The sequence below is a fragment of the Barbatula barbatula genome (genome assembly GCF_947034865.1).
Source record: "Barbatula barbatula genome assembly, chromosome: 11".
In the NCBI taxonomy this organism is placed as follows: domain Eukaryota; kingdom Metazoa; phylum Chordata; class Actinopteri; order Cypriniformes; family Nemacheilidae; genus Barbatula; species Barbatula barbatula.
In genome coordinates, this window is record NC_136774.1 from 21,811,404 (window position 1) to 21,834,388 (window position 22,985).

The 22,985-nt window shown below is 40.3% G+C and overlaps 3 protein-coding genes across 3 annotated transcripts in view; 1 reads left to right on the top strand and 2 right to left on the bottom strand.

Moving 5' to 3' along the window:
- Positions 1–141: 141 nt before the first annotated feature.
- On the top strand, positions 142–2,929 carry tsr2 (TSR2 ribosome maturation factor). Its single transcript, XM_079467504.1, has 5 exons — positions 142–313; positions 539–629; positions 711–802; positions 1,246–1,401; positions 1,481–2,929. Exons 1-5 carry the CDS (start codon positions 215–217, stop codon positions 1,604–1,606), a joined length of 564 nt encoding a protein of 187 aa, XP_079323630.1. The 5' UTR covers positions 142–214; the 3' UTR covers positions 1,607–2,929.
- Positions 2,659–13,095, bottom strand: srpk3 (SRSF protein kinase 3). Its single transcript, XM_079467503.1, has 16 exons — positions 12,997–13,095; positions 12,456–12,567; positions 10,751–11,139; positions 10,476–10,584; positions 10,231–10,318; positions 10,063–10,150; positions 8,826–8,932; positions 8,457–8,622; positions 7,837–7,862; positions 5,801–5,966; positions 5,418–5,624; positions 4,976–5,073; positions 4,764–4,871; positions 4,539–4,608; positions 4,039–4,131; positions 2,659–3,327 (listed from the first exon to the last, which is right to left on the bottom strand). The coding sequence occupies exons 1-16, from the start codon at positions 13,010–13,012 to the stop codon at positions 3,143–3,145; spliced, it is 2,028 nt and encodes a 675-aa protein (XP_079323629.1). The 5' UTR covers positions 13,013–13,095; the 3' UTR covers positions 2,659–3,142.
- A 487-nt stretch (positions 13,096–13,582) lies between these two features.
- Positions 13,583–22,985, bottom strand: part of plxnb3 (plexin B3) — a 34,689-nt gene continuing 25,286 nt past the window's right edge. Inside the window, exons 17-35 of the mRNA XM_079467031.1 lie at positions 22,832–22,976; positions 22,403–22,639; positions 21,833–21,991; positions 21,133–21,281; positions 20,901–21,001; positions 20,481–20,698; positions 19,842–20,020; positions 19,299–19,365; positions 19,012–19,158; positions 18,776–18,935; positions 18,552–18,655; positions 18,379–18,460; positions 18,140–18,306; positions 17,890–18,050; positions 17,584–17,731; positions 17,392–17,456; positions 17,218–17,293; positions 16,689–16,763; positions 13,583–16,610 (exon numbers count right to left, since the gene is read on the bottom strand). Of these exons, the coding sequence (XP_079323157.1) occupies positions 16,506–16,610; positions 16,689–16,763; positions 17,218–17,293; positions 17,392–17,456; positions 17,584–17,731; positions 17,890–18,050; positions 18,140–18,306; positions 18,379–18,460; positions 18,552–18,655; positions 18,776–18,935; positions 19,012–19,158; positions 19,299–19,365; positions 19,842–20,020; positions 20,481–20,698; positions 20,901–21,001; positions 21,133–21,281; positions 21,833–21,991; positions 22,403–22,639; positions 22,832–22,976 (2,545 nt within the window). The 3' untranslated portion in view covers positions 13,583–16,505. The remainder of the gene's footprint in view (positions 16,611–16,688; positions 16,764–17,217; positions 17,294–17,391; positions 17,457–17,583; positions 17,732–17,889; positions 18,051–18,139; positions 18,307–18,378; positions 18,461–18,551; positions 18,656–18,775; positions 18,936–19,011; positions 19,159–19,298; positions 19,366–19,841; positions 20,021–20,480; positions 20,699–20,900; positions 21,002–21,132; positions 21,282–21,832; positions 21,992–22,402; positions 22,640–22,831; positions 22,977–22,985) is intronic.

Here is a 22,985-nt window from a genome sequence, read left to right on the forward strand (position 1 = left end):
AGCGCCGGAAGTCCGGCTTAATGTATTTAGCTTAATGTCAGTACATTTGATATCATATGCAATGGCTGGTATGAAGTATGTTGTTTTATTTTGACCATGACAAACGATTTTGGATATAGTAGTCTTCCTCAAAGGGACTTTGTCCGATATCAATGTGTTCTGCGATTGATTGCCTTTGCCTGCCGAACTCTCAGACGTCCGCGCTCGACTGTTCATGTCTGGCGGTTTAAAGATGGCGCCGCTCTCATCTTCTACACGTGAGCTGTTCTGTGAAGCAGTCCGAGCGGTATTAGAAACGTGGCCGGTACTGCAAGTGAGTGAATACATTGTCATCCCGTGTTCCTAAAGATGCATTTTCTCACCGTGTTTTTATGTTCTTACAGCGAGATCGAACCGATTACTTTATGAGTTTGAAACCATACCGCTATGTGGTTAGCAAGTTAGCTACGCGACGTATATATACAAACAAGAAGACAATGCATAATAGTACATCATATAGTTAATGAGCGCAGAAAAAACTGACTTAATTTTCTTTCAGATCGCCGTGGATAATGGTTTTGGTGGCGCTTACAGTCAGCAGAAAGCAGAGTGGATGGTGGATGTGCTTCAGCAGTACTTTAATGAAAACGGTTCGAGCTGTCAAGTGACTTTCTGACATCTTTCTGTGACATGATGATACCAACAGACAACGACTGTGTTTCTCTCTGCAGATGACCTGCAGCAGTGTGAAGTGGAGGATTTGATCTCCGACCTGATGAATAATGAATTCGACACAATGGTAGATGACGGCAGCTTACCGCAGGTGTGTCAAGTCTAGTCTTTCATTTATACGGCGCTTTTGACCATTTTCATTGTTACAAAGCAGCTGTACAAGAAAACATTGACTATAAGCAAAACATATAAGGTTATGAAAGTCAAAACACAGGTCAAATATCAGACAGACTATAAATTCCTATATGCAGTGTTAATGAAATAAGACTATAAAATTCTAGCAGCCCCCCCGGCCAGACAAACGGTGGTGAGGAACCCAAAACCTCAGACCTAACCAGGGGATTCTAGTTCCCCTCTGGCAAAAGCTGCAGCCTCTGCACAAGCTACACAGTGCTTCCACAACAAGGCAAAATACAAAAAAATTGATTTAAGATTATCGTTAAAAATCTACTAGCGGCTGAAGTGTGTGTTGACAGAGTAACTGCTCGTCACACATTTTTTTCATGATTGATTGATTTTGATGTCCAACGTCAGGTGGCACAGAAGGTGTGTTTGGTCTTCCAGCTGTGTGAGCAAGGTAAACTGACAGAGGTCAGAGAACACATCCGCCAACTCTCTCAGAAAAAAACTGCTGGCCGGGCGAAAGCTGCATCTGGAGGTGACGATGAGGAGGACGGTGATGATGAAGAGGTGTGTGCACTTTAAAGAATGTGTTTCATTTATTCAGTCGCTTTGAGAGTGTGAAAAGGAATCTGGTTCTTTTTCTCAGGCTATGGAGTGTGATGGAGAGGGACCGTCAGTCAGCAGCACAGCCGTGAAGGAACAGTCTGATCCTCGGCCCATGAATAACGATGAAGAGGATGATGGATGGACGGTTGTGTGCAGGAAAAAATGACAATGACTCTGTTAAAGACTTTTAATGGCTTTTCTTCATTCTGGAACTTATGATATGTTTACTCTGACTGATGTCCTGTCAGTTTAAAAGCTCAGTCTGCCTTCAGCATATGCAGATCCGCATAAGTTATTATTGCCTCACTGCATCTGGTGGGGATGTTTTTCATGAGTGTCTAAAAAATAATTCAGAGTTACATCCCCCCCTTGTGGCCATATGATTGATATCACCGCGACTGTTGAAGACTACAGTGGATGCTGGATGAATAGCTTTTTGATTTTTATTATCATCATTTCTGTTGTATGCCGTGTTCGAAATTTGATTTAACAAACATCATCGTAAAGGAGTAGATCAGCCCAAAATGTCTCTCATTTATCCCTTTTTTAATGGAAACCAATAGGGTAGAGTGGTTGTGCCATATTTTCTCCGATCAATAGGAAGTGTGAACCCCTTTTTGTTCACATCTTTTAACTTATCTCTATAATAGTTTTAATGTGTTTTGCTGTTGTCATTTATTTCAAACTCATATGACATTAGTTGCAAGCATTCTACCAACAATAGGACACACCACAGTTGACAACACTTGACAGGAAAATTTTAAAAGCTCAATCTAATAACAAATAATTAACTAAAAAATCTTCCTCCAATCCTTTATAATTGTAAATTTGTACAGTACAATTTAGAAGAGTGCTGGCCTGCCTGACAAAAAGCCATTCTTTGCACCCCATGATAATTTTTCTCAAAGCTGGCTTTAGCTGGCTCAGTGGAGGCCAAATAAAATATTTTGTGAATTGTTTTGTAGTGAACCGTTTTCTGTAAAGCAATGTGTATTAGGAAAAGTGCTGTAGAAATAATTTTGAAGAGTTGCAAATAACTAGGACTCAACCTTTCAGGCTTTAGAAAATCCATAAAAATCTTCTTATCAATCTAATAGCTTTGGTTTTATTTTAGTTTTACTGATAGCGTAAATATTAAAGTACCCTTATTTATGCATTTAAAAATGTATAATTGATATAGTATATCAGGTTGAGACCAAATAATCTGACATCAGATCTGTGGTTCATAGTGGTTCTTTATTCTTCGGTACAGGGTTTAAGATCTCAAGTCTTTATTGAATTCAATCAAGTATTCATACAGAGTTCTGCATGTTCACAAACAACAAGCATTCCTCACACATATTGGCAGACAAATATAAAAAGGTGAGGGTGTATTTTTTTCTTTGTTTTTCTGTTTTTGCAGATGGCATGTCAAGGCACTATTTTAACACATAAATATGTGACCCTTCTACACGATTAGATGGCAACAGAATAAAAACATCTGACAGATTACAGATATGTTACCCCGTCATGAACAGAGTCCAAAGCCTCTTTAAATATTATATATATATATAAAACCAAAAGTTTGAGGTTCTAGCTAAGTGTGTGTGCTCAGAATACTCGCCATCTTTAACCTTTCGCTTAAAGTTGGACGTGTACGGCTGTAAACCTGTAACTGAAGTGACCTAATGGATGCAGTGAAAATATGTTTTACGGGAGAGGGTTAGGAATTCATCCAGGGGTGCTGTAGACACTTGGCAGCAGTTGCGCGTTTTTCTGGTAAGAACTCAAGCATGGTGAGCAAAAAGTCGCTGAACTGTGCCGCCTGATCCAGTGGCCACTCGTACTTCTCCAGTAAGACCTCGAACAGTCCCCAAGGCTTCAGGTTGGCGATGTGTCGCAGCTCACCTACACAGACAGACACAAACACTCAGTCAAATCACACTCATGGAAAGTCAAGGACGGCACAGCTGGCAAATGTCGAGGTGGCCTATATTCCAGAACATTAAAAAACGAGCTGAGAATGATGAATATGGTCAGAGTATTTGGTGATTTGCCACAGAAAAAACGTTATTAAATTAATTTGTAAAGGGTGGCCATTTAAACATCTCATCACTGAAGTTCAAACGGATAAACAGGTTTGCCTATAGAGAAGATGAGAAAAAACAGATGAGAACTATAATTATATAGGACACCATTTCAACAGTCCGGCTGCTCAAGTGTGTTTCGGACACATTTCTCTGCGGATTAGTAAGCAAACGCAGACACTTTGCTAATGAGCTGATTTTCTTTGCGGCTGTGCTGAGCTAATAATATCCTGACATATCATCATGGCATTGGAAAACTGTGTTAGAATAATCACTGCGTCATAAAAGTGTTGTGTGCTCTCTCTATGACGATCTCTGAAGGCTTGATGCCCTTTACAGCTTTTTTTTACTTGAAGGAAACCAATAATTAAATCAAAAGATCAAGGATGTGCAATCCTGCTTCTGGTGATAATATTCACGCCACCCTGTTTACCTGCTGTTTGAACAGGACTGGAAGAAAACTATTTTCTGAAGTCTGTGACTTACTATCATAAATGTATAATATCAGACTGTTTATTTCAGTACATCTCACCTCTGTGGTTGAAATATTCCCTGGAGTATCTGCCCGAGAGGGCGAAATGTGGAGGAATGGGGCCCAACAGCTCAATGACGTGAGCTATGTGATCTAGAAAAAAGGAAACAATTTCACAGTTTTACTCACTTCTGTGAATAATCATTATAAATATCGCTGCTGTCCTTCTGAAACCTGTTTTCTTGTCACAAACATTATCTTCGTCATCTTTTTATATCTGTCGCTGGGTTTTATTGTATCTAACCAATAAAGTATTCAAAAGCGCTTGTCAACTTTGACGATACAGTAAAAATAGAAATATACGCACTACAAAAGATAAAAAATATAAATCTCATACTATTAGGAATGCAGAAAATGTTTGTGGTCATTTACAAACCATTTTTACTAGACTGACTTTTTATATGCATTTCTTATATCTGAAAGCTCCAAAAGACAGGACAAGATTGACTTTATTTTGGATATCCTATCTGTCATCAATGTCATTTCACAAACTCTCTGACCTTCATCTCTAGTGTAGTCCTCTCCTGAATGAGGCTCAAACAGATAGTCACCGGTCGCCAACTCAAACGCCTGTCGAGAAACAATCACAATATGCAACTTCAACAACAATCTGGCACATTTAGAGTAAACAGAATTGTACAGATACGGATAAACAGCGGATGCACGTTTTCCCGTTGCAGAGGGTTAGTTTGATGAATGCTGATTAGAGATGAATGAGTTCGTACCATACACCCAGTGCTCCACATGTCAGCAGGGGGTCCGTATTCTGCTCCGATCAGCACCTCCAGAGCTCGGTACTGACGAGTCTGGATGTCCTCTGTAAAGTGCTTGTGCTGAGAGACAAGACATTTCCCGTCATCAACATTTTTATGATTAAAATCTGTGTAAATATTTCATAGCTTGTTATTTTACAAGCACGGAATGAGATGTTGCTTACCACCCAGCATGCGTTGCCAAGATCTGCAATCTTAATGCGTATCTTGTCCGCATTCCGAGGGTCCAGAGGATTCACCAAGAAATCAGCAGCAGAGAATGCTGGGAAAAAAACAGTGAAGACGATGAAGATCGGGGCGCGTAAGGCTCAACTAACAGCAGCTTTTTTTCCTGCTGCTGTGCTGCTAATTCACACTCCTGAACTGAGGTGTGATGTGACGTACAGTAAGCAGATTCCACCACTACAAAATGCCAAAATCAGCCAAACCATATCACAGAAGTAAAACTGTAGACATCCCACTGTGCACATCTATCAAACTTGAGGCAAAAAATATTATGGTCCACAGAAATTTCACCAGTGGTATTTCGCTCTAGACAGGGCTGCAAAAGGAGCATAACAGACAACTGTAATTCATCAAGATCTTTCAGCAGACAGCACCACGTACAGTTGGGAGAGAGCAGCGAGCGTTCTGTGGAGTATCCCGACAGAGCGGACACAGCCGACTCGGAGGTAGCAGACAGGAGGGATCCGGACATGCCCGACAGAGCAGAACCGGGACTGGAGAAATGCAGCGGTCCATAGCCATTACAGCTCTCCTCCATCCACGATGAGCCCGACTCTGGACTGCCTTTAGACGGACCATTACCGTTCACTGTAACACACAGAGAAACATCATGTCTGGATGTTACCGAAACATTTTAACATCAAGGTCAAGATGAGAAAGGGTTTCTGCTATCAGCATTGAGAAAGTGCATCTCATCAGCCTGTGTCTGGTCAGCTTCTCATCCTAATAAAATAAGTACAGGAACATCACGCATTTCTGCTTACTCTGTGTGTTTTCTTCATCCTCTTTTGCATCCTCGCCGAGTCTCCAGAGCGCTCCGTCCAGCTCCTCCATCCTCTGAAGATCCAGCAGTCTCTCGTCCAGCAGACGCTGCTGCCGCTTTGCCTTCCTCTTCAACTTTTTCTTCTTATTCTTTGACAGTTTACCCGTCTAGACACACACAATTGGAAACAGAGAGTCAGGGGGGAGAGTTACAGTTTCAAAGTGCTGAACTTAAACTACAAAACTAAACTGCAGATCCGTAACACCTCTCACTCGCAGGACGCCACATCAACACGTGCAATTCTGATTCTCATTAAGTTTAATGAACACACTAATGTGAAGAACTGAAGGAGGATTACAGTTGATTTTGAGGTGTTGTTATTGTGGTGTTTACCAAGACAAGGTGAATGATATTAGTGCAAAAATTGGTCCTGCATTGATTTGACAAAAGGCATAAATGAAAACATGCTTCTTGAGGAGGTCTCTAAAGATCACTTTTATTATTTAAACATCACACCGAAGAGAGGACCTCTGCCCTTTCTGAAGACCAGAATATTATTGAGATTCCTTCTTAGCAACCCCCTACAGCACCCTAGCATCACGGCACTGAGTTTTACGTAGACAAGCCACCCACAGATCACGCTCTAACAGAAACTAAGAATAACAGAATAAGCATGGAGTAGTGTAAACCAGTCAAGTTTACAATGATGCAGCACAAACAGAATTCTGCCGAGGGGGTTATCTGACACCGCTACGCCATTTCCTGCTCTGGGACTATTTTGGGATGGTAGCTCTGTTGTTGGATGGAGCTGTGACCCGTCCGCCCCACTAAAGCTTACTGGACTGACCTCATGAACTCTGGCACTGTCTGTAAAAGCAGTGCTGAGAGTTATAAATGAAAACCTGGAGTTGATATAGAGGTACAGGACTGTATTCCAGGTGTTGTGCTCTGGTCTTTATACACCTATGAAGACATAGGTATGTATATTATATTGCACACACAGCACCTCCAAAAGAGGTGCACATGTCTATATGGTATGAACACGTAAATAATTTCTAAGCCATTGCTAGAACATCTCGGGACATCTATAGGCGCTGAGTAAAACAAAACGCAGAGTAAAATGACAATTATTAATAGAAACTACATCAAAATAAGAAGATCAATAAGATACTGCAGATCATTAGGCACATTAACAGTCATTTATTTAAAAAGTGACGCATGTTAACAGAATCCTGCTTAGTGAACCACGACGCCTGCCTTCCAAGAAAGAATTTCTCAGATATCTTTTTCCTCTTTCCAATAACAGAGACAGTCCTGCTTTTATGTCATTCATCTCTTTTTTAATGAGGAGAGAGAACCTGAAAAAGTGACAGTATCCGGACCGTCATGACATGAGGAAAGATAACGTTCCCGTCTGAGAAAAGCTAACAGCAGACGTCTACTAACTACTCTCAAAAATGTCACGTTCATCTTTTCCTTAAAAGAGTAAAAGGGGAAATAACAGGAAGATGATCAGGCAGAAGGAGGAGCTTGTTTGATCCTCCAGCATGCATAACAAGGTCTTATGATGTTAGTAAAGAATTCACGGTGTAAAATCAGCACATGTGCGGGGCGACACAGAGCCTCGAGACCAAATCCACAGTCAGTGGGGTAAATAAAGAAGAAAAAGAAATCAAATTGAAAGCACTGCAAGTAAAGCATCTGCAAAAGCATATGTGTAAATGTTTTCTCTGTATACGTAGCTCTTATGCACCGTGTTTATGTGTTCATTAAATCAGCCATATCAAATATTTATCAGTACCAGACAAAATCAAACAATCCCCAGGAAAATAAAAGCACATTTTATATGTGAACTTAAGAATATGACCGCTTTCCCCACATCAGTGGGTCTGGTCTCAGCCGTGTACATCCGGCCCTATCCCAGTGCTTCATGCCCATATATCTAAAGGGTGAGTTAGGGGTCAGCAGGCACATGTGTCATTTCACCAGGACAAAACGACATCCTCTCTGTATTTCAGCAGGCAGCTCTCAACGTACCTGGTTTTCCCTGGGGGCCGTGCTAACTGCCGTCAGAACAGAAGAGAAAAGAGGGAAAGGACAGAAGACCATGATAATAATTACAATAATCACAAAAGAAAACGGAGAAAGAAAAGATAGGACACGGTTAGAAACCAAACAGACAACAGCAAAGAAATGAGAAATGATGGGCTTCATATTCACCAGAAGCAGAGGAGAAATGACCACAAGCATGCAAATCAATTCAACAGCACATTTCTACGTAAACTCATCCAACAGATCTTTTTTGATCAACTAGCCATGACATGTCATCACACACTGAGGTTCAATTTCTTTCAGCAAACTACAGATATTTCCAAAGAAAACAATAATGCAATTTTTGGATGAACATTTGTATATGCGAATGAAACGTATTATATATGACCATTACATTATTCAGTAGTTCACACCAGAGATAATCAAATCCGTCCGGTTTTTGGGTTTCCCTGGATTCTGCCACTTCTCCACACATTATATAATCTATACACTTTCAATATTGTCTATTTTTTAATGCATCTATTATGTAAGCAAAATGTACGTCTTACATAAGCCTGACTTGAGTCACACGACCGGCAATGAAGAACTGAATCTTATAGACGTACCGGAGGAACCGGAAGGGGGCGGGGCTCCAGACTTCTGCCATAACGTGGCTTCGGCCGCCAGCCGTCTCACGTACACCTCATTCACATCCAGCAGGATGTTCTCTGGCTTTATATCTGTATGGATGATCTTGCATTTCGTGTGCAAGTAATCCAAACCCTCAAGAACCTGGAGGAGAGAACAAAGGAATCATATCTCAGGAAACATCGAAACGCTGCTTTAGGCAGAAGTGTGTTCAAGTATAAGAGCAAAAGACTACTACAATTTTCTTACAGCCCGAAGCATAATGAAATAAGTCAAGATATGTAATTCATGCAGAGCTTTCATTGGGTTTAAGACACAGTTTAAATGTGACTGTATATGAGACTCACCTGTCTGAGAATGCTCTTCACACAGATGAGAGGCAAACCCATGTAGTTGGACTTAATGATCCATTTGAGAAGCTGGTGACCGAGCACCTCCAGTACCATACACACATCTGACATACCGGAGAGTCAAGGACAGAAAGAGCTCAGAGTGCGGATAAAACACTGTTACACTGGTATATTCTGACGAAAACTAGGGCTGTCAAACAATTAATCGTGATTAATCGCATCCAGAATAAAAGTTTTGCGTTTACATAATATGTCTTCGTACTGTGGATGTTTATTTTGTTTTTATAAACACATACACACAAATGCATTTATTTAAAAAAACGTGTAATAATATAAATTATTGGTAAATATAAATAAATAAGGGCTGTCAAACGATTAATCGCATCCAGAATAAAAGATTGTGTTTGCATTATAAATGTCTGTGTACTGTGCATATTCATTTAGTTTTTATAAAAACATACACATACATGCATTTATTTAAATAAACGTGTAAATATAATATCAATTACTGGTAAATCTAAATAAATTAGGGCGGTCAAACGATTAATTGCATCAAGAATACAAGTTTGTCTTTACATTATATATGTCTGTATACTGTGCATATTCATTGTTTTTATAAAAACACACATGTAATTATTTACTAAACATGTAAATATAATATCAATTACTGGTAAATATAAATAAACAAGGGCTGTCAAACGATGAATCGCAATTAATCGCATCCAGAATAAAAGTTTTTGTTTACATAATATATGTCTGTGTACTGTGCATATTCATTTTGTACTTATAAACACATACATGTAAACCTATTAAGGAAATATTTGCATGTATTTATGTATATTTACCAATAATTAAAATATGTATAAATATTTTTATAAATACGAAATGAATATGCACAGTACACAGACATATATAAGGTAAAAACAAAACTTTATTCCGGATGCGATTAATCACAATTAATCGTTTGACAGCACTAAAATAAAGACATCTTAATATTTCCTGATATTCATGTATCTGTATTATAAATACAAAATTATCATGCACATTACACAGACATACATTATGTAAAAACAAACTTATTCTGGATTCGATTAATCGCAATTAATCGTTTGCAGCCCTAATGTGAACCAAAGTTTTTTGTAGAATAACATTTAGTCATAAATAATGCACAAAGCGATAAAGCACATTTATAAAAATCGTAAAAAGGCCCTAGAATGATGGTCACAAAGGATACGAACACCGTTGACGCCAGAGATTTTAAAATCATCAATGAGCTGAACTACCCTCTCACGTTTAGTGTCTGTGGGGTCACTGTCTCTCACCTGTAATAAAAAACCTAAGTGGTCTAGAATGCATATCATAGCTATCAACATGTTTTCATGTATCAGATTCTCACACTTACACATTTCAGTAGTTTAATCTCATCCAGAGCTGTTTCTGTGTAGTGCTGGGCGCTTTTCACCACTTTAAGTGCAACAAATCGTTTCCGTCTACAAACAGACCAAAATCATCAAACAACGAGTACAGCTCATTCATACGCATAATCTGACATTTTGCCACAATGTTTGGAGATGCATCTAGTACAAGGACAGCAGTTTAATCTCTGAGATTAAGATTAAAACAGATTCTGACATGTAAAGTACTCACTGTAGATCCCAACACAGCCATACAGTAGAGAAATGACCCCAGCCCAGTTTTCTGACCACATGATATCTGCCGTTAAACAGATCACCAATCTTCACTGGATAATACCCTCCTAAAATAGACACAAAACCAGATTATAAAAACCTAAAACCAAGTTATTTAACCAGACTTTAATGCTCCCGGGTTATAAAATCAATGCTTTGCAAAACCATTAAAAAAACATCATCCGCAAAATCCTCCCAACCCTCGTCATTCTTTTTTTTCAATGTAAATCATACCTTTACAGTAATCTGTCGGATTCTCTTGCTCCTCATCATCGGACCCCAGTAATTCAGCCGGCGGCGGGGAAAAGTCTGGAGGGGGAGGGCTCAAAGCTTGTGGTGGCGTTGTCTGATTGGACGGGGCCTGTGGAGTGGGATGAGTTGTGGAGAGAACTGAAGCTAGGCCAGGTGAATGTGCGATGGGAGTTGAAGGTGTTTCTGCGGATGAGACTGTGCAGGGTGACGAAACCACTGGTATGGAAACAGAGTGTGGGAGGGGGGCCGGACGCTGGAGGTCTGGGGGGCTCAGGGAGAGGTTTAACGGGGGCGTCGGTGGCGAATCTGGAGGTGTGGCGGATCTGTGAATGGCGAAAATGTGGCACAGTTCATCGGAAGGGATCTGCGGTCTGTAGGGGAATAAATACAAAACGCAAACATTTACTCGTCACAGTGACTTGTTTACATCAACAGTTCAACCCTTAACAAAAAGTGACATATATCTGTAGTCTAGCACAAATGTAGTCACGAGGTATAGCATGTTACTATTTATAATCAAGTCTTGCAGATGACACTACGTAAATAATAAATGAGATGGTTTTTATGTTGTGGTAATAGGTCCTATGGCTTCAATACAATTCTTCAATATTTATTCACCTTCGTGTCAGTCAAAATCTGCGAATGAATCTTTCTTCACTGGAACACAAAATATATTTTGAGAAATGTGTCAGTGTTTTTGTGTCCATACAATGGAAGTCAATGGGAAGCAGTGTTGTTTGGTAACCAACATTCTTCAAAATATCTTCTTTTGTGTTCTGCAGAAGAAAGAAAGTCATACAGGTTTGGAATGACAGTCTATGATCCAAGTCTATGCTCTCAACATACAGTCTTAATGTAAAGCCTCTGTGTATTAACCAGCCTGACCAATGAATTTATCTATTAATAATAAACAACGGCGCATCAATGATTGACGTGAATAACTATTGCTCAAAATGTAAGTACACCATTTAAATGCGTGTCATATCTTCTTCTGTAATATAAAATGTAATGTAAGCAGTTAGTGTAAATATAAATTCTTCTTAGAATATGATACTAACATGTGATGTTAATCTAGCGCAGACACGTACGGTATACGGTATACTTCTGAAATGTTGTATCGAAGCGCTGCTCATATTGTTGACCTGTTTTTATTTACCAAAATATAAATGTTTCTTATTCAAAATATAGATTTAGTGTGTGCTGAACGAATATAAAAATAGGAGACCGTGATGTTTGATCTTTAATGGGATGGGATCTGGTATGTTTCTCATCCTAATGTCATTCCAAACCTGTACGACTTTCTTTCTTTCTTCTGCAGAACACACAAGAAGATCTTAGGAAAAATGTTGGTAACCAGACCCCCATCATTGACTTCCATTGTGTAGATACAAACCAACTTTTTCCAAAATATCTTCATTTGTGTTCCACAGAAGGAAAAAAAGTCATGCAACGATGAGAGTGAATAAACGATGACGCAGTTTTATCACTTAAACCTCTCAGCATCACATCACGATACATTAAGTGTATTGGTCATATTTTTTCACAGATGTGTTCAAATAAGCTAGACATGCATGGACGGAGAGGGAGGGCCATGAGTCAATAAGTCTATCTGGAGAAGTGACTCCCATGGCCTCTATATTTTTAGCAGCAACTCAGATCTGGATCCTGCCCAGTCGGACGCACTCACCCCAGCTCCAAACCAGAGACCCCCACTGCTGCCCCTTTGCGGTTCTTCTTATTCTTCTTCTTGGGTTTCTTGCCGTGATTGTGCTGAGGAAGGCTGTTATTACTGCTGGTTACTATCAGGGAGAATATATGACATTATAAAACATTTCAACACGGCGTTACAGCAAACGCCCCCCCGCCCCCGGTCACTATATATAAGCGACAAACGTAATGGAGGGCAACAACACAACATGCACGAACACATCGGGGGTTTTATTCCGACAGCAGGGTATATGAGCGTATAAAGTCATGCATTCATCAGCCACCCGTTAAATGCTTCACACGGAACAACAAATCGCCGGAAACCCCAAAGATAAGATTCTGTGAGCGTGCTCGCGCTTAGCTCAAACGCTAACACGGGTTCCGGTTATCAAAACAAGCGTCATTTAAACCGCCAGACGAGACGACACCGTCGTGTTTCTACCCCACACGCACTATTCGTGCGGGGATATGAACGTGTTGTCGCTCGTGTGGTTGTATTTGAATAAAAAACGCATTCTCACCGTTCATCGATATCATCGGGACAGCTGTCACCGCGCGCACGTTAACGCAAGTAAGTTCTGCGCATGCGCGCTGCGGCCGTACTGACAACAGCCGTGTGCGTGCGCGAGATGCAGCAGGGAAGATGTTTGGCTTATAAAAAATGTATAAATATATGCGTTTGTATACATACTCGTTCGTTTCGAATATATCACGAAGAATGATCTTTAATTAATGCATATTTAAATATTTTGAAATCGATGCATTATTACATTTGGCTTTAAAATCTGCTTTTTAACAAACATGTCAGGCTGTGCTCAGCAAGCATTCAATTTGCTTTATATGCCCAAAATGTAATGAGTTCGACACTAGCTTTATATTTTAATCTGTATTGTAATTTGCACCTTGGGGGAAAATAAAGATAACCTTGACTTCTTCTGTGGCATTGCTGTGAAGAAGCACCGTTATTTTTCACTGTGTAGATCAAGACCAAGACCAAAAATGTATTAACCTCGAGTAAAACCCGATCAAATCAAGGCCTATTCTTTTTGATGGCAAAAATGTGTGTGCACGGTCAACAAAGGCACGAAATCAAAACACAATTGCCTTCGTTTGTTAAAATTAGAGCTTTATTTTTTTCCAGATACAAATTTCCATTTCACTCATTTTAACGTTTCAAATTGGCTCCCGATATCTCCTCAACGAAGAGAGTACATCTATACAAGTTGAAAAGAAAAAAAGAAAAAGAACATGTTCTCTTGGCAATATGTACAATCACATATACACAATTGTTAGCAAACTATACACAATACAAATACAAAAGAGTAAGTCATGGGTCTAAGTTCTCTTTTAAGCCCAACGTCATTAGAAAATGATCATTTACAGTATTTTTTTACCCTTGTATAAAACGTTGTGTAAAACCAACTGCTTTATTCACACCCACAATCCTTCACACAATGGGCTTAATTGTATATCTGCAAAGATAAAAAGCAGTACTTCACACGACAGGTCAAACAGTAAATTGTTGTAGTCTGTACAAAATGTTGTTTCGCAGGGTTAAGCAGTCTCTCTGCTTTCTCTCAGAGAAATGAGTGTAACAACAGGAGATTTACCAAAAAACCTCACCATCATCTACAAAAGCGCTACTAATACTTACAAAAGCTCATGCACCCACGCACGCATCTCATTCGCAGACAGACACGGAGGGCTACACTTGTGTTTATGAGAGTCATGCACTCATAATGCAGTCTGTGGAGCGAACCTTCCGTTAACCACATCAATCAAAAAATCCAATCAAATCTCAAGCATGCATCGGTCCGTAATCGTCAACAAAACACACCAAACACATTCAACAACAGCCCGATAAACATACATAGGATAAGCAAATGATCACGCTTGGAGTTATTGTTTACCGTTTTAAAAAAACAACCCCGTGCATACATTAGTATGATGAAGCTTAATAAGCTCAGAATCACATAAATAAATGCAAGATCAGGGAAATACATTTGAAATAGATGTCCGGATAGCATCTAAACCATTTAAAGTAACAATCGGGGGTTAAGCGGTGACCCTTTTAAAGATAAACGAGAAAAAGCATCCCCCCATTTCTATACACTAAAGAGACTGGTGTTGAAATATATCGCTCAATTCCATCGAGCGATAAAAAGCATTATGGGTCAGCCAACACGTAAACACTTAAAAGTAAAAGTGCTTCAGGCAAACACAATTCGCACATTTAACAAGCGGAAAAGATTTGATGGCAATGCTAAAATAATTACAATTTACATCATCATCATCATCATCATCATCAACATCTATGACATAAGTCATGGTGAGAACAGATTTAGTGTGAAGTAAAAATGAATCGGGCTTGATAAGAGCGCTTGTCCTGAATCTGAGCCCTGTGGTCCTGAGACACACACGATGTCGCCCAACACGGCACATCTCCAGATTTGACCCTGATCTTCACAAACACAACAGCTGTGCCGCAAGTTCATCAACTTCTCCATTTGGCAAGTAACGTCAAGCATGTGTACTTGAGTTGGCAGACGTTATAAAACGTAACAAAGAAGGCACATTTGGCATTGGTGTATAAATAAGCAATATTTACAATATAATAAGTTAGTATCTATTCAGTGTACGATTCACACATCTCTCAATCCAAAGCCTGCTTTTCAAATCACTGAAACGGGGCAAAACGCAATTAAGATCTCTTTGCTTTTCAGCCTAAAATGAAACGATACAAACGGTCGCAGTTTCCTTTCAATATTTGCTGCACATCCCAGCTGCACGTCTTTGAATTTAATTTAAGTCACATAATGCGTGACATTGTGTCTTACAGCAGCGCTCTCTCTCTTGTGCTATTGAATACCGAGCAGACGTTACAAGAATCTCGCAAACCCTGTCAAGAACATTTCTGTCATATTTCAAAATCAAGAGAAATGAAAAATATATCTAGAATATAATTAGGTTTCTTTTGAGTATTACTATGATTTTTTTGCATTGCATTCCATTCCATTCTCATTTCAGTAAAAAATGGTTCCTGCAAAAAAAAAAATTTTTTTCTGTGAAATATGACCTGGGCATGTCTATCAGATTTACCCATTTGGGAAACCGTTTAGATGCAGGCCCCCCGATGTGAGAATAAATATAGTGCTACAACAAAAGGTCATACTATTTAAGCATTTTCATCTCTGTGTGTGAAAATCTAGACATTTGAGATTCTAACAACAGCGGAAAACCAAAGATTGTGATCAGTCATTTTCTTTGCATGCACATATAAAGCAACACAACAGCGTGCAAGACAACCTTTGTGCTCGTTTAACTCGTGGCACTTGCGCACAAAGACTTTACAACAATGGTTCCAACGTAAAAGTTGCAGATATAATACTTGTACTTTGATCTGCAATACTAATGTGAAAACGTTAGTCGAAAAAGGTCAATACCACACGGCCATGGACAGTCTTTGAGTCTTGAGATTTGAAAATGAAATGAATCGGATTAAGATGAACAATTCTGAAACAAAATACTTCACACAGAAAATCCAGTAAACAAAAGGCCGACATTATTGTAATGCTTGAACGGAAGTCTTCTGTGAAATCAACGCGGTAGATTTGATCGCTTGAACAGAAGAACGGTAGAAAATGTGTCAGAGCTCAGTAGCATCATGAAAATAGACTTGATGTCAGAAAGTTTGAATCAAGTAAACGTCACATATTCAGCAGCTCCTTTCAGCCCAAAAAACATCACGTTAGCAAACATGCACATACACACACAATTTCATTCGATACTACTTTGAGTAGTCCAAAGCCCCAGTCTAAAAACCGTCCCATCTCTAAAAGATTCCATCTCTGATAGTTTCATTAAAAGGAAGTGACATTTACATCACTTCCTTTTCCCTTTTGAAGAATCTGCAGAATGTGAAAGGTTGTGGAAGCACGCAAGGAGTTTGCCATCGACTGATCAGTCAATACTTAAGAAAAAGTATTGATCAGATTCTCAGATGATTATTGATGAGGCCAGAGGTCAAGGCCTAAAGGTCAGTGACTTTGTTCTCCACCAGGGCGGCGACCTGCTGGAGCCGATACGCCAACTGCATCTTTTGACCCGCTGCATCTTCTTCCAGAGACATGATGATCTACACGCAAATATCCAGTTATATGAGGAATACAGAAATTTTACACAACAGGAAAATGTGAACGATTCACACACTGACCTGATCGTAATATTTGTTGATATACTTGTACAGCTCATGCAAAGCCACCAAACTGTTCATCTCTGACGCGAAGCTCTACAAACACAAGAATGAAATTAGTCAGTTTTAAATGATCATATAGAACAACGATATTTGTAACTAACCTCAACTATAAGCAATAGTAATACACTTGTTACGCAAGCGGCAACTAAATCTGATTTCATCATTATTTTGGTATTCTTAATCATATACAGAAGGGTTAACAAATCTTCATTTATTTTTACGTTTACCACAATATTTACAAACAGCATGCATTTAAGCTGGCATGGACAAGACAGGCGGCACATGATGATTCTTGGTATTACAAGCAAATGTAGATCAAATGTGAAAAAAGGTCAATCAGACCTTGTAAATGAACCTGGCTCTGCTACAAATTAGTTTGTTTAAAGATAGCTCGAAATCGTTTTCATTTATAACATCCACCTAGCTGAAATTGCTTCCAGTTTTACATTACCTTTCTCGTTTTAGAAGTAAAACGTAAAGTGCTCACCCCTGACAGCTCTGTGAGAGTGGAGTTCATTTCTTGGTAACAACCGGACACAGCGTTGTGAATATCACCGTAGTACCTGCAAAAGACGTGAAGCGTTAATACAAAATATAAGATTCTTGTTTTTGCTCTGATGCGTAATACAAATGTTTGCTTTGATGCACAATGCTTTCTCACCTCTCCACCAGCTGCTTGTATCGTGGAATTTCTCTGGCATACAACAGCTTGTTTACAGGCGAATCCTGAAGACAGACAGAGACACAGCAATAAGATCCTGAACACTATTTCCACACGCACACACACACTTGCACGAGTCGCTCATAATGAGGTCACAGCTGGAGCGGTCATGAGGTTAATTGCTATACTGACCCGGCCCACTTTGTGCTCCGATGTAGTGCAGGAATCAATGAAGGTCTGCGCGATAACGGAGAGGACAGCGTCGACGCTATCTGTCACCTGCACGTCAAAGACGAACTGAGGATTCTTCAAGATGTTCACCCAGAAACGCAGAGGTAAACTGAAGGTGGAGAAGACAAGGGTACATATGAACAAGTGTTCTGACTAATGAATAAAAAAAAAACAATTTATAATCAGCGTCTTCATTTCAACCGAACGATCCTTTATCTCAATAACGTGTTTTGCGTAGACCCACGTGATACTGGAGGTTTTGCTGACCTGTTTGTCTTCCAGATGTGCACAGTCTCTGGGTCGTCAATACCGTGTTTCTCTGCCATGTCGTCCAGAAAGTCGAAGAAGAATCTGACGGCAATCGGTGGAGGCCGTTTGGTGCTCAGTATGGCTACGAACACGTCATCCACAAACTTCTGAAGAGTGCCCTGAAGAAACGCATTTATAAACACAGATGAGCTTTCAATCATACAGACAGTCAGACACTTTTCCCAAGCTCAATCGCAGTGTGTCGTACCTTCATTGAAAGCAGTCGTGTCAGGTAGATCTCAGGGATGGCTTTTGCTCGCTCTCTCTCTCTCATGCTGCTCTTCCTGTGTTTGGGGATCTCGGGGTCTTCGCTCGGCTTCACTAGATGCCACAGTCGAAGACCCTCTTCTTCCTCGCCCTCCAGCATAGGCGTTTCTAAAGCGAAGAGGTTACGGTAAGAAAATGAACTGAAAAAGTCCCTGATGGAGCAAATGGTTTTGGACTTACTCTCTCCTGTCTGATAGACCTGCTTTACTCCAAGAGAACTCTGGGAACGAGGGATGAGAGCCACCGTGGCCTCGTCAGGCACCTGAGAACACAAGAAGAAAGATGCTCAACCAAAAGTATAAAGTCATCCAGTCAACGATTGTGTTCTTGAAATGTCACGGTATACACCGTACCTTGTAGTGCTGTAAAGTGTTGATTCGTTTCCAGCGACCCTGAACGATGGCTGTGACATCATCATCCGAAAGAGTCAGGTGACCCGCCTGACCTGACCGCCACTCTGAGAGAACAACAGCAGTGTTAAAAGTCACAACAATCGACCAAATGATGAAAAACAAAACCATTTCGAATGTCACGTTCCCCACAAAAGAAACATTAGCGGACAAGAAATTTGCCGTACCGAGATCCAACGAGTCGGCGGCTGGTCTCTGGGAGTATGGAACACCTTTATAAATCTGGTCCAAGACTTTATCTTTAACCTGCGTGATGGTGTCAGTGTCCAGTACTTTCACAGGGCAGGGCTGGACCTCCACACCGCTCTTCACCAGCACTGTCAGAGTCTAAAACACAAAGCTCTCCATAAATGAAAGTGTTTCCGGCGGCAGGCGCCGAGATGGAGGCATTACTGAGACCCACCAGTGAGCAGTAGTCTATATCCTCTCTGAACAGATGGCTGTCGTTGAGTGTGCGCTTTGCTTTGCCCGTCACTGCATCCACGGGTCCTTTATCCACCTGGTATTTAATAGCTCTGTATAACTTGTAGAGAGGCTCGCCTGCAACCTCCTACGCACACAAACACATGAACAACAATTGGACGACACACCCATGTTTAGCCATTAAATTTATGAAAAGGTAATAATCATTTGAGAGTTCATTTGTTATTTCACTCATCAAAATAGATGTTACGTATCAAGATGTGATACCTTGAGAAAAGAGTACAGACAGATGGACATCCAGTTGGTGAGCATCTTCTCCACGACCGTCTCAGTCCTGGAACATTGTTTCAGAGTACATTTCATTCAATCAGATCAGGAATATTAAAACGATATTTCACCCGAAAATAAAGGTTCTGTCATTATTTACTTACTCTCGAGCTGTTTCGGTATAAATGTTTTATTTCCAATGAACACGGAGTAAGATATTTGGAAGAATGCTTGTAACCAAACAGTTCTGGTAAACCATTGACTACCATAGTAGGAAGATGAACACAAATGAAGATATTTTTAAGAATGTAGAAACACAAACAGCTCTGGGACACTTTTGACTAGCATTGTCATGCTTAGTATGATAGTCAATAGGGGCCAAGAACTGTTACAAGCATTCTTCCTAATATCTTTCTCTGTGTTTATCGCAACGAGGACATCTATACAGATTTGGAACAACTCGAGTGTGAGCAAATGATGACCGAATTTTCCTTTTTGAGAGAACTGTTCCTTAAGTACCATTTGTTGTGAAAACTTTCGTACCTGCGCAGCATCAGTTTTGGATTCTTGGCCACGTATTGCTGCACCAGATCTTCCAGCAGAGTCTTCATGACATCCGTGAAGTATTCCAACTTATCATGGAGAGCCATCGTGAGAAGAGATGCCACGTAACCTCTGTCCCTCTGGGAGAAACTCTGCTGCGCTTCCAGCGTGTGAATGAACTGCAGAAACACAGAGAGAAGTTTTTCATCTCACACACGACTAGTTTGACCAATTTCCATCAAACGGCCCGGGCTTTAGAAAACACATGCATGCGGAATGTGTCTGCGAAGTACAGACTGCAGCTCTGGATAAATATTAAAGATGTCGAGATACAACATCATACTTCACACGTCTGCCGCATTGTTTGGCAGTTTAAACTCGAACATCGAGATTTTCAAAACCTCAAACACTTTCTGCACTAAAAAAGCATCCAGCTGCATTGGATGTGAAATGAATATTACATTTGCTTTCGGTTTCATCTTTTGTTTACTCTTTGAGGTGAAATAATGGCTACAAAACCCACTCGCATCAGCCGCTGATGTGTGGAACATGCCTCTGGCGTAAACATTGTAATTTCATTTGTCATTTTCCCTTTACAGTAAGATAGCGCCGGCCAAACTCTGAAAGCGTTTCACTGACCCGTTTGAGGAAGAGTCTGTTGTTAAGCAGGTTATTCAGCTGGCCCAGTCCCTGTTGTACGGTCTGTCTGCGAGAGTCAGGCAGGTCCAGATTTTGACTCAGTGGCGCCCCCTTCTGTCCGGGGAAGAAAACACGCTCTGCGTAGGTACGGTAATCCAGAAATGGGATGCCCGGACCGCCGACGTCACTGCTCAGATCCATCATCTCGGTCATTAGATCTGAAATAAAAAAATGAACTACTGACTATGTTGTAAAATACAGATCATGCTAAAAATACAGAAATCACATTTAGTGTCTTGTACTATGTTGAATTTATATTATTTATACAATATTAATAAGAGTAGTAATAATTAACAGCAATACAAATCACTTTGTATCTAATAACTTTGTTTCCAAAGATAAAAAGCAGTGCTGACATACCAGTGAACTCTTTTCTGCACTGATCTCCAACATTTATTTCCAGAGTCTCCAGCTGCACGAGAACCTTTTTATAGTCTCTCAAAGCCTGTTTACTCTTCCTCCTGTATAAACCCGAGAGCGAGAGGAAACACGAAGGGTCAGATATAAATGGATGACATAAGAATCCTTCTGAATGCAGGATTAGAGTTCGCAGACTCATCGCCATGACGACGGCCGTGTGAATTCACTCTACCTGTACATGAGAATAATGACCAACACGATGAGGACGACCACCGCTGCCCCCGCTGCCAGTCCGACCTGAGCGGCCAGAGGCACCGGAGAGTGTAAATCGTTGTCGTATTCAACTGGGCCCAAATCGAACTCTATTTTACCCATTAAAACCTAAAAGAAACGCATAAAACATTGTATCTGGTTGGCAAATAAAGACACACAGCACGGTTAAATCAGACGAAACTATAAAGCGGCAAATAGTTAATATGTCATGTTTTGTCGTGACCATTTACCAAATGACTAAACCATTTTTTGTGCATGCACGCTTTTGTGGCCTAAACTCAACCTCCGGTACACATCCGTAACCAAAAGAGTTAGAGATTATTTCAGATTATTTCGAAAACAAGCAAAATAAATAAATAACTGGCTAGCAAGATATTGGTCTACCTACCCCGTGTTATTTTGGGTTACCAGTAGAAGAGCTGTTACTTGGCTAAATTCAAATGCAACAAAGTTGCACGACCCATTCAAAAACCTTGTTTATTTAACAAAATAAATATACAATAATATTCGACAAATTGTTTAATTAATGCAATTAATGTACCAAAAATATTTATATTCATACACCGCCCCTAAATTGGATAAACTTGTTGCCAAATGTTACAATAACTTAACCACACAGATAATTAATCAACTTGAGGCCATTGGACTTGACCACTAACTTTGAGTCTGGGTAGGTCGTCGTCATCCAGGGCGAGTGGCTGCACCTCGGGCGGCTCGCAGTACAGATGGGTGTTATCCAAAGTCTTCACATCACACTCTTCATTCCCCAGCCGAGCCCGAACTTCTTCTCTGCTCATGGCGAGTGTCAAACCCTTCCCCTTTACAAAAACATAACACACACTCAGTCACACAGCCACACTTTTATCGTCTCGATTGCTTGCGTTCAGCTTAGCGCCATATCTCACTGAATCTGGTTTCAAATGTTCTTATTGGATCTGAACTGTGAATTATACAATTGCAACTCGTTCACTTTGTGTGATTTTTCATCAAGTTAGTCCTAACCAAAACAAACATACACACACAAAATGAAAAGTCATTTTAGTCATTTCAGCCAACGAAGCTCATCCGTCATCAGTAGCGGTTCAATGGCGCAGATTAGTTCAGGTTGTTTGCAAACGATTCATTCCAAAAGTTCTAGTATAAAAACACCTTCAAATACATCAGCATTTCATCACACAATCCTCAAATCGATCTACTCTAGTTTCTTTTTTATTATAGATGTAACGCACCTCCACTGCCAGGACTCCACCGGGTTTGAAGCGAATGGCTCTTCCCGGATCCTCACTGTTCAGCTGGAATAACTCTGGGTTTGGGTAGTATACGAATTCTTTCTTCTTGATGGTTTTGAAGTCGATGTGCACGTTGTCCATCTCAAACCACACTCGTGTGATCCGCGAGTCCAGCGGCACGGAGGGGGTCCTGCAAATCATCCGCTCCGAGGTAACATTGGTGCACAGCTCCTGTTTCTATAGACACAGATAAACGTACGGCATTGAATTTCTAAAATAAATTCCCTTTCATGAGCTTTGAGAGTGAGTACAAATGTAGTTAATTTACAATAAATATTTGAACCTCTGAGAGACCGTGTATGCATTGATTTGTACATGAAGGTTGCGTTTGATATGTTAAGCTGGTTATACGTGTGAAATATGTTGTACCGTTATCAGGGGACTCCGGACAGAGACGTGACTATATCTGCGTTTTCTGACTTCAGAAGCGTGTCTCGGCTCAAAAGAGACCGACATCTTCGGCTGCTGGACGACGTTAAGGTTTTGTCCGGTCACACACACAGTACGTCCACCCCTGCATTCA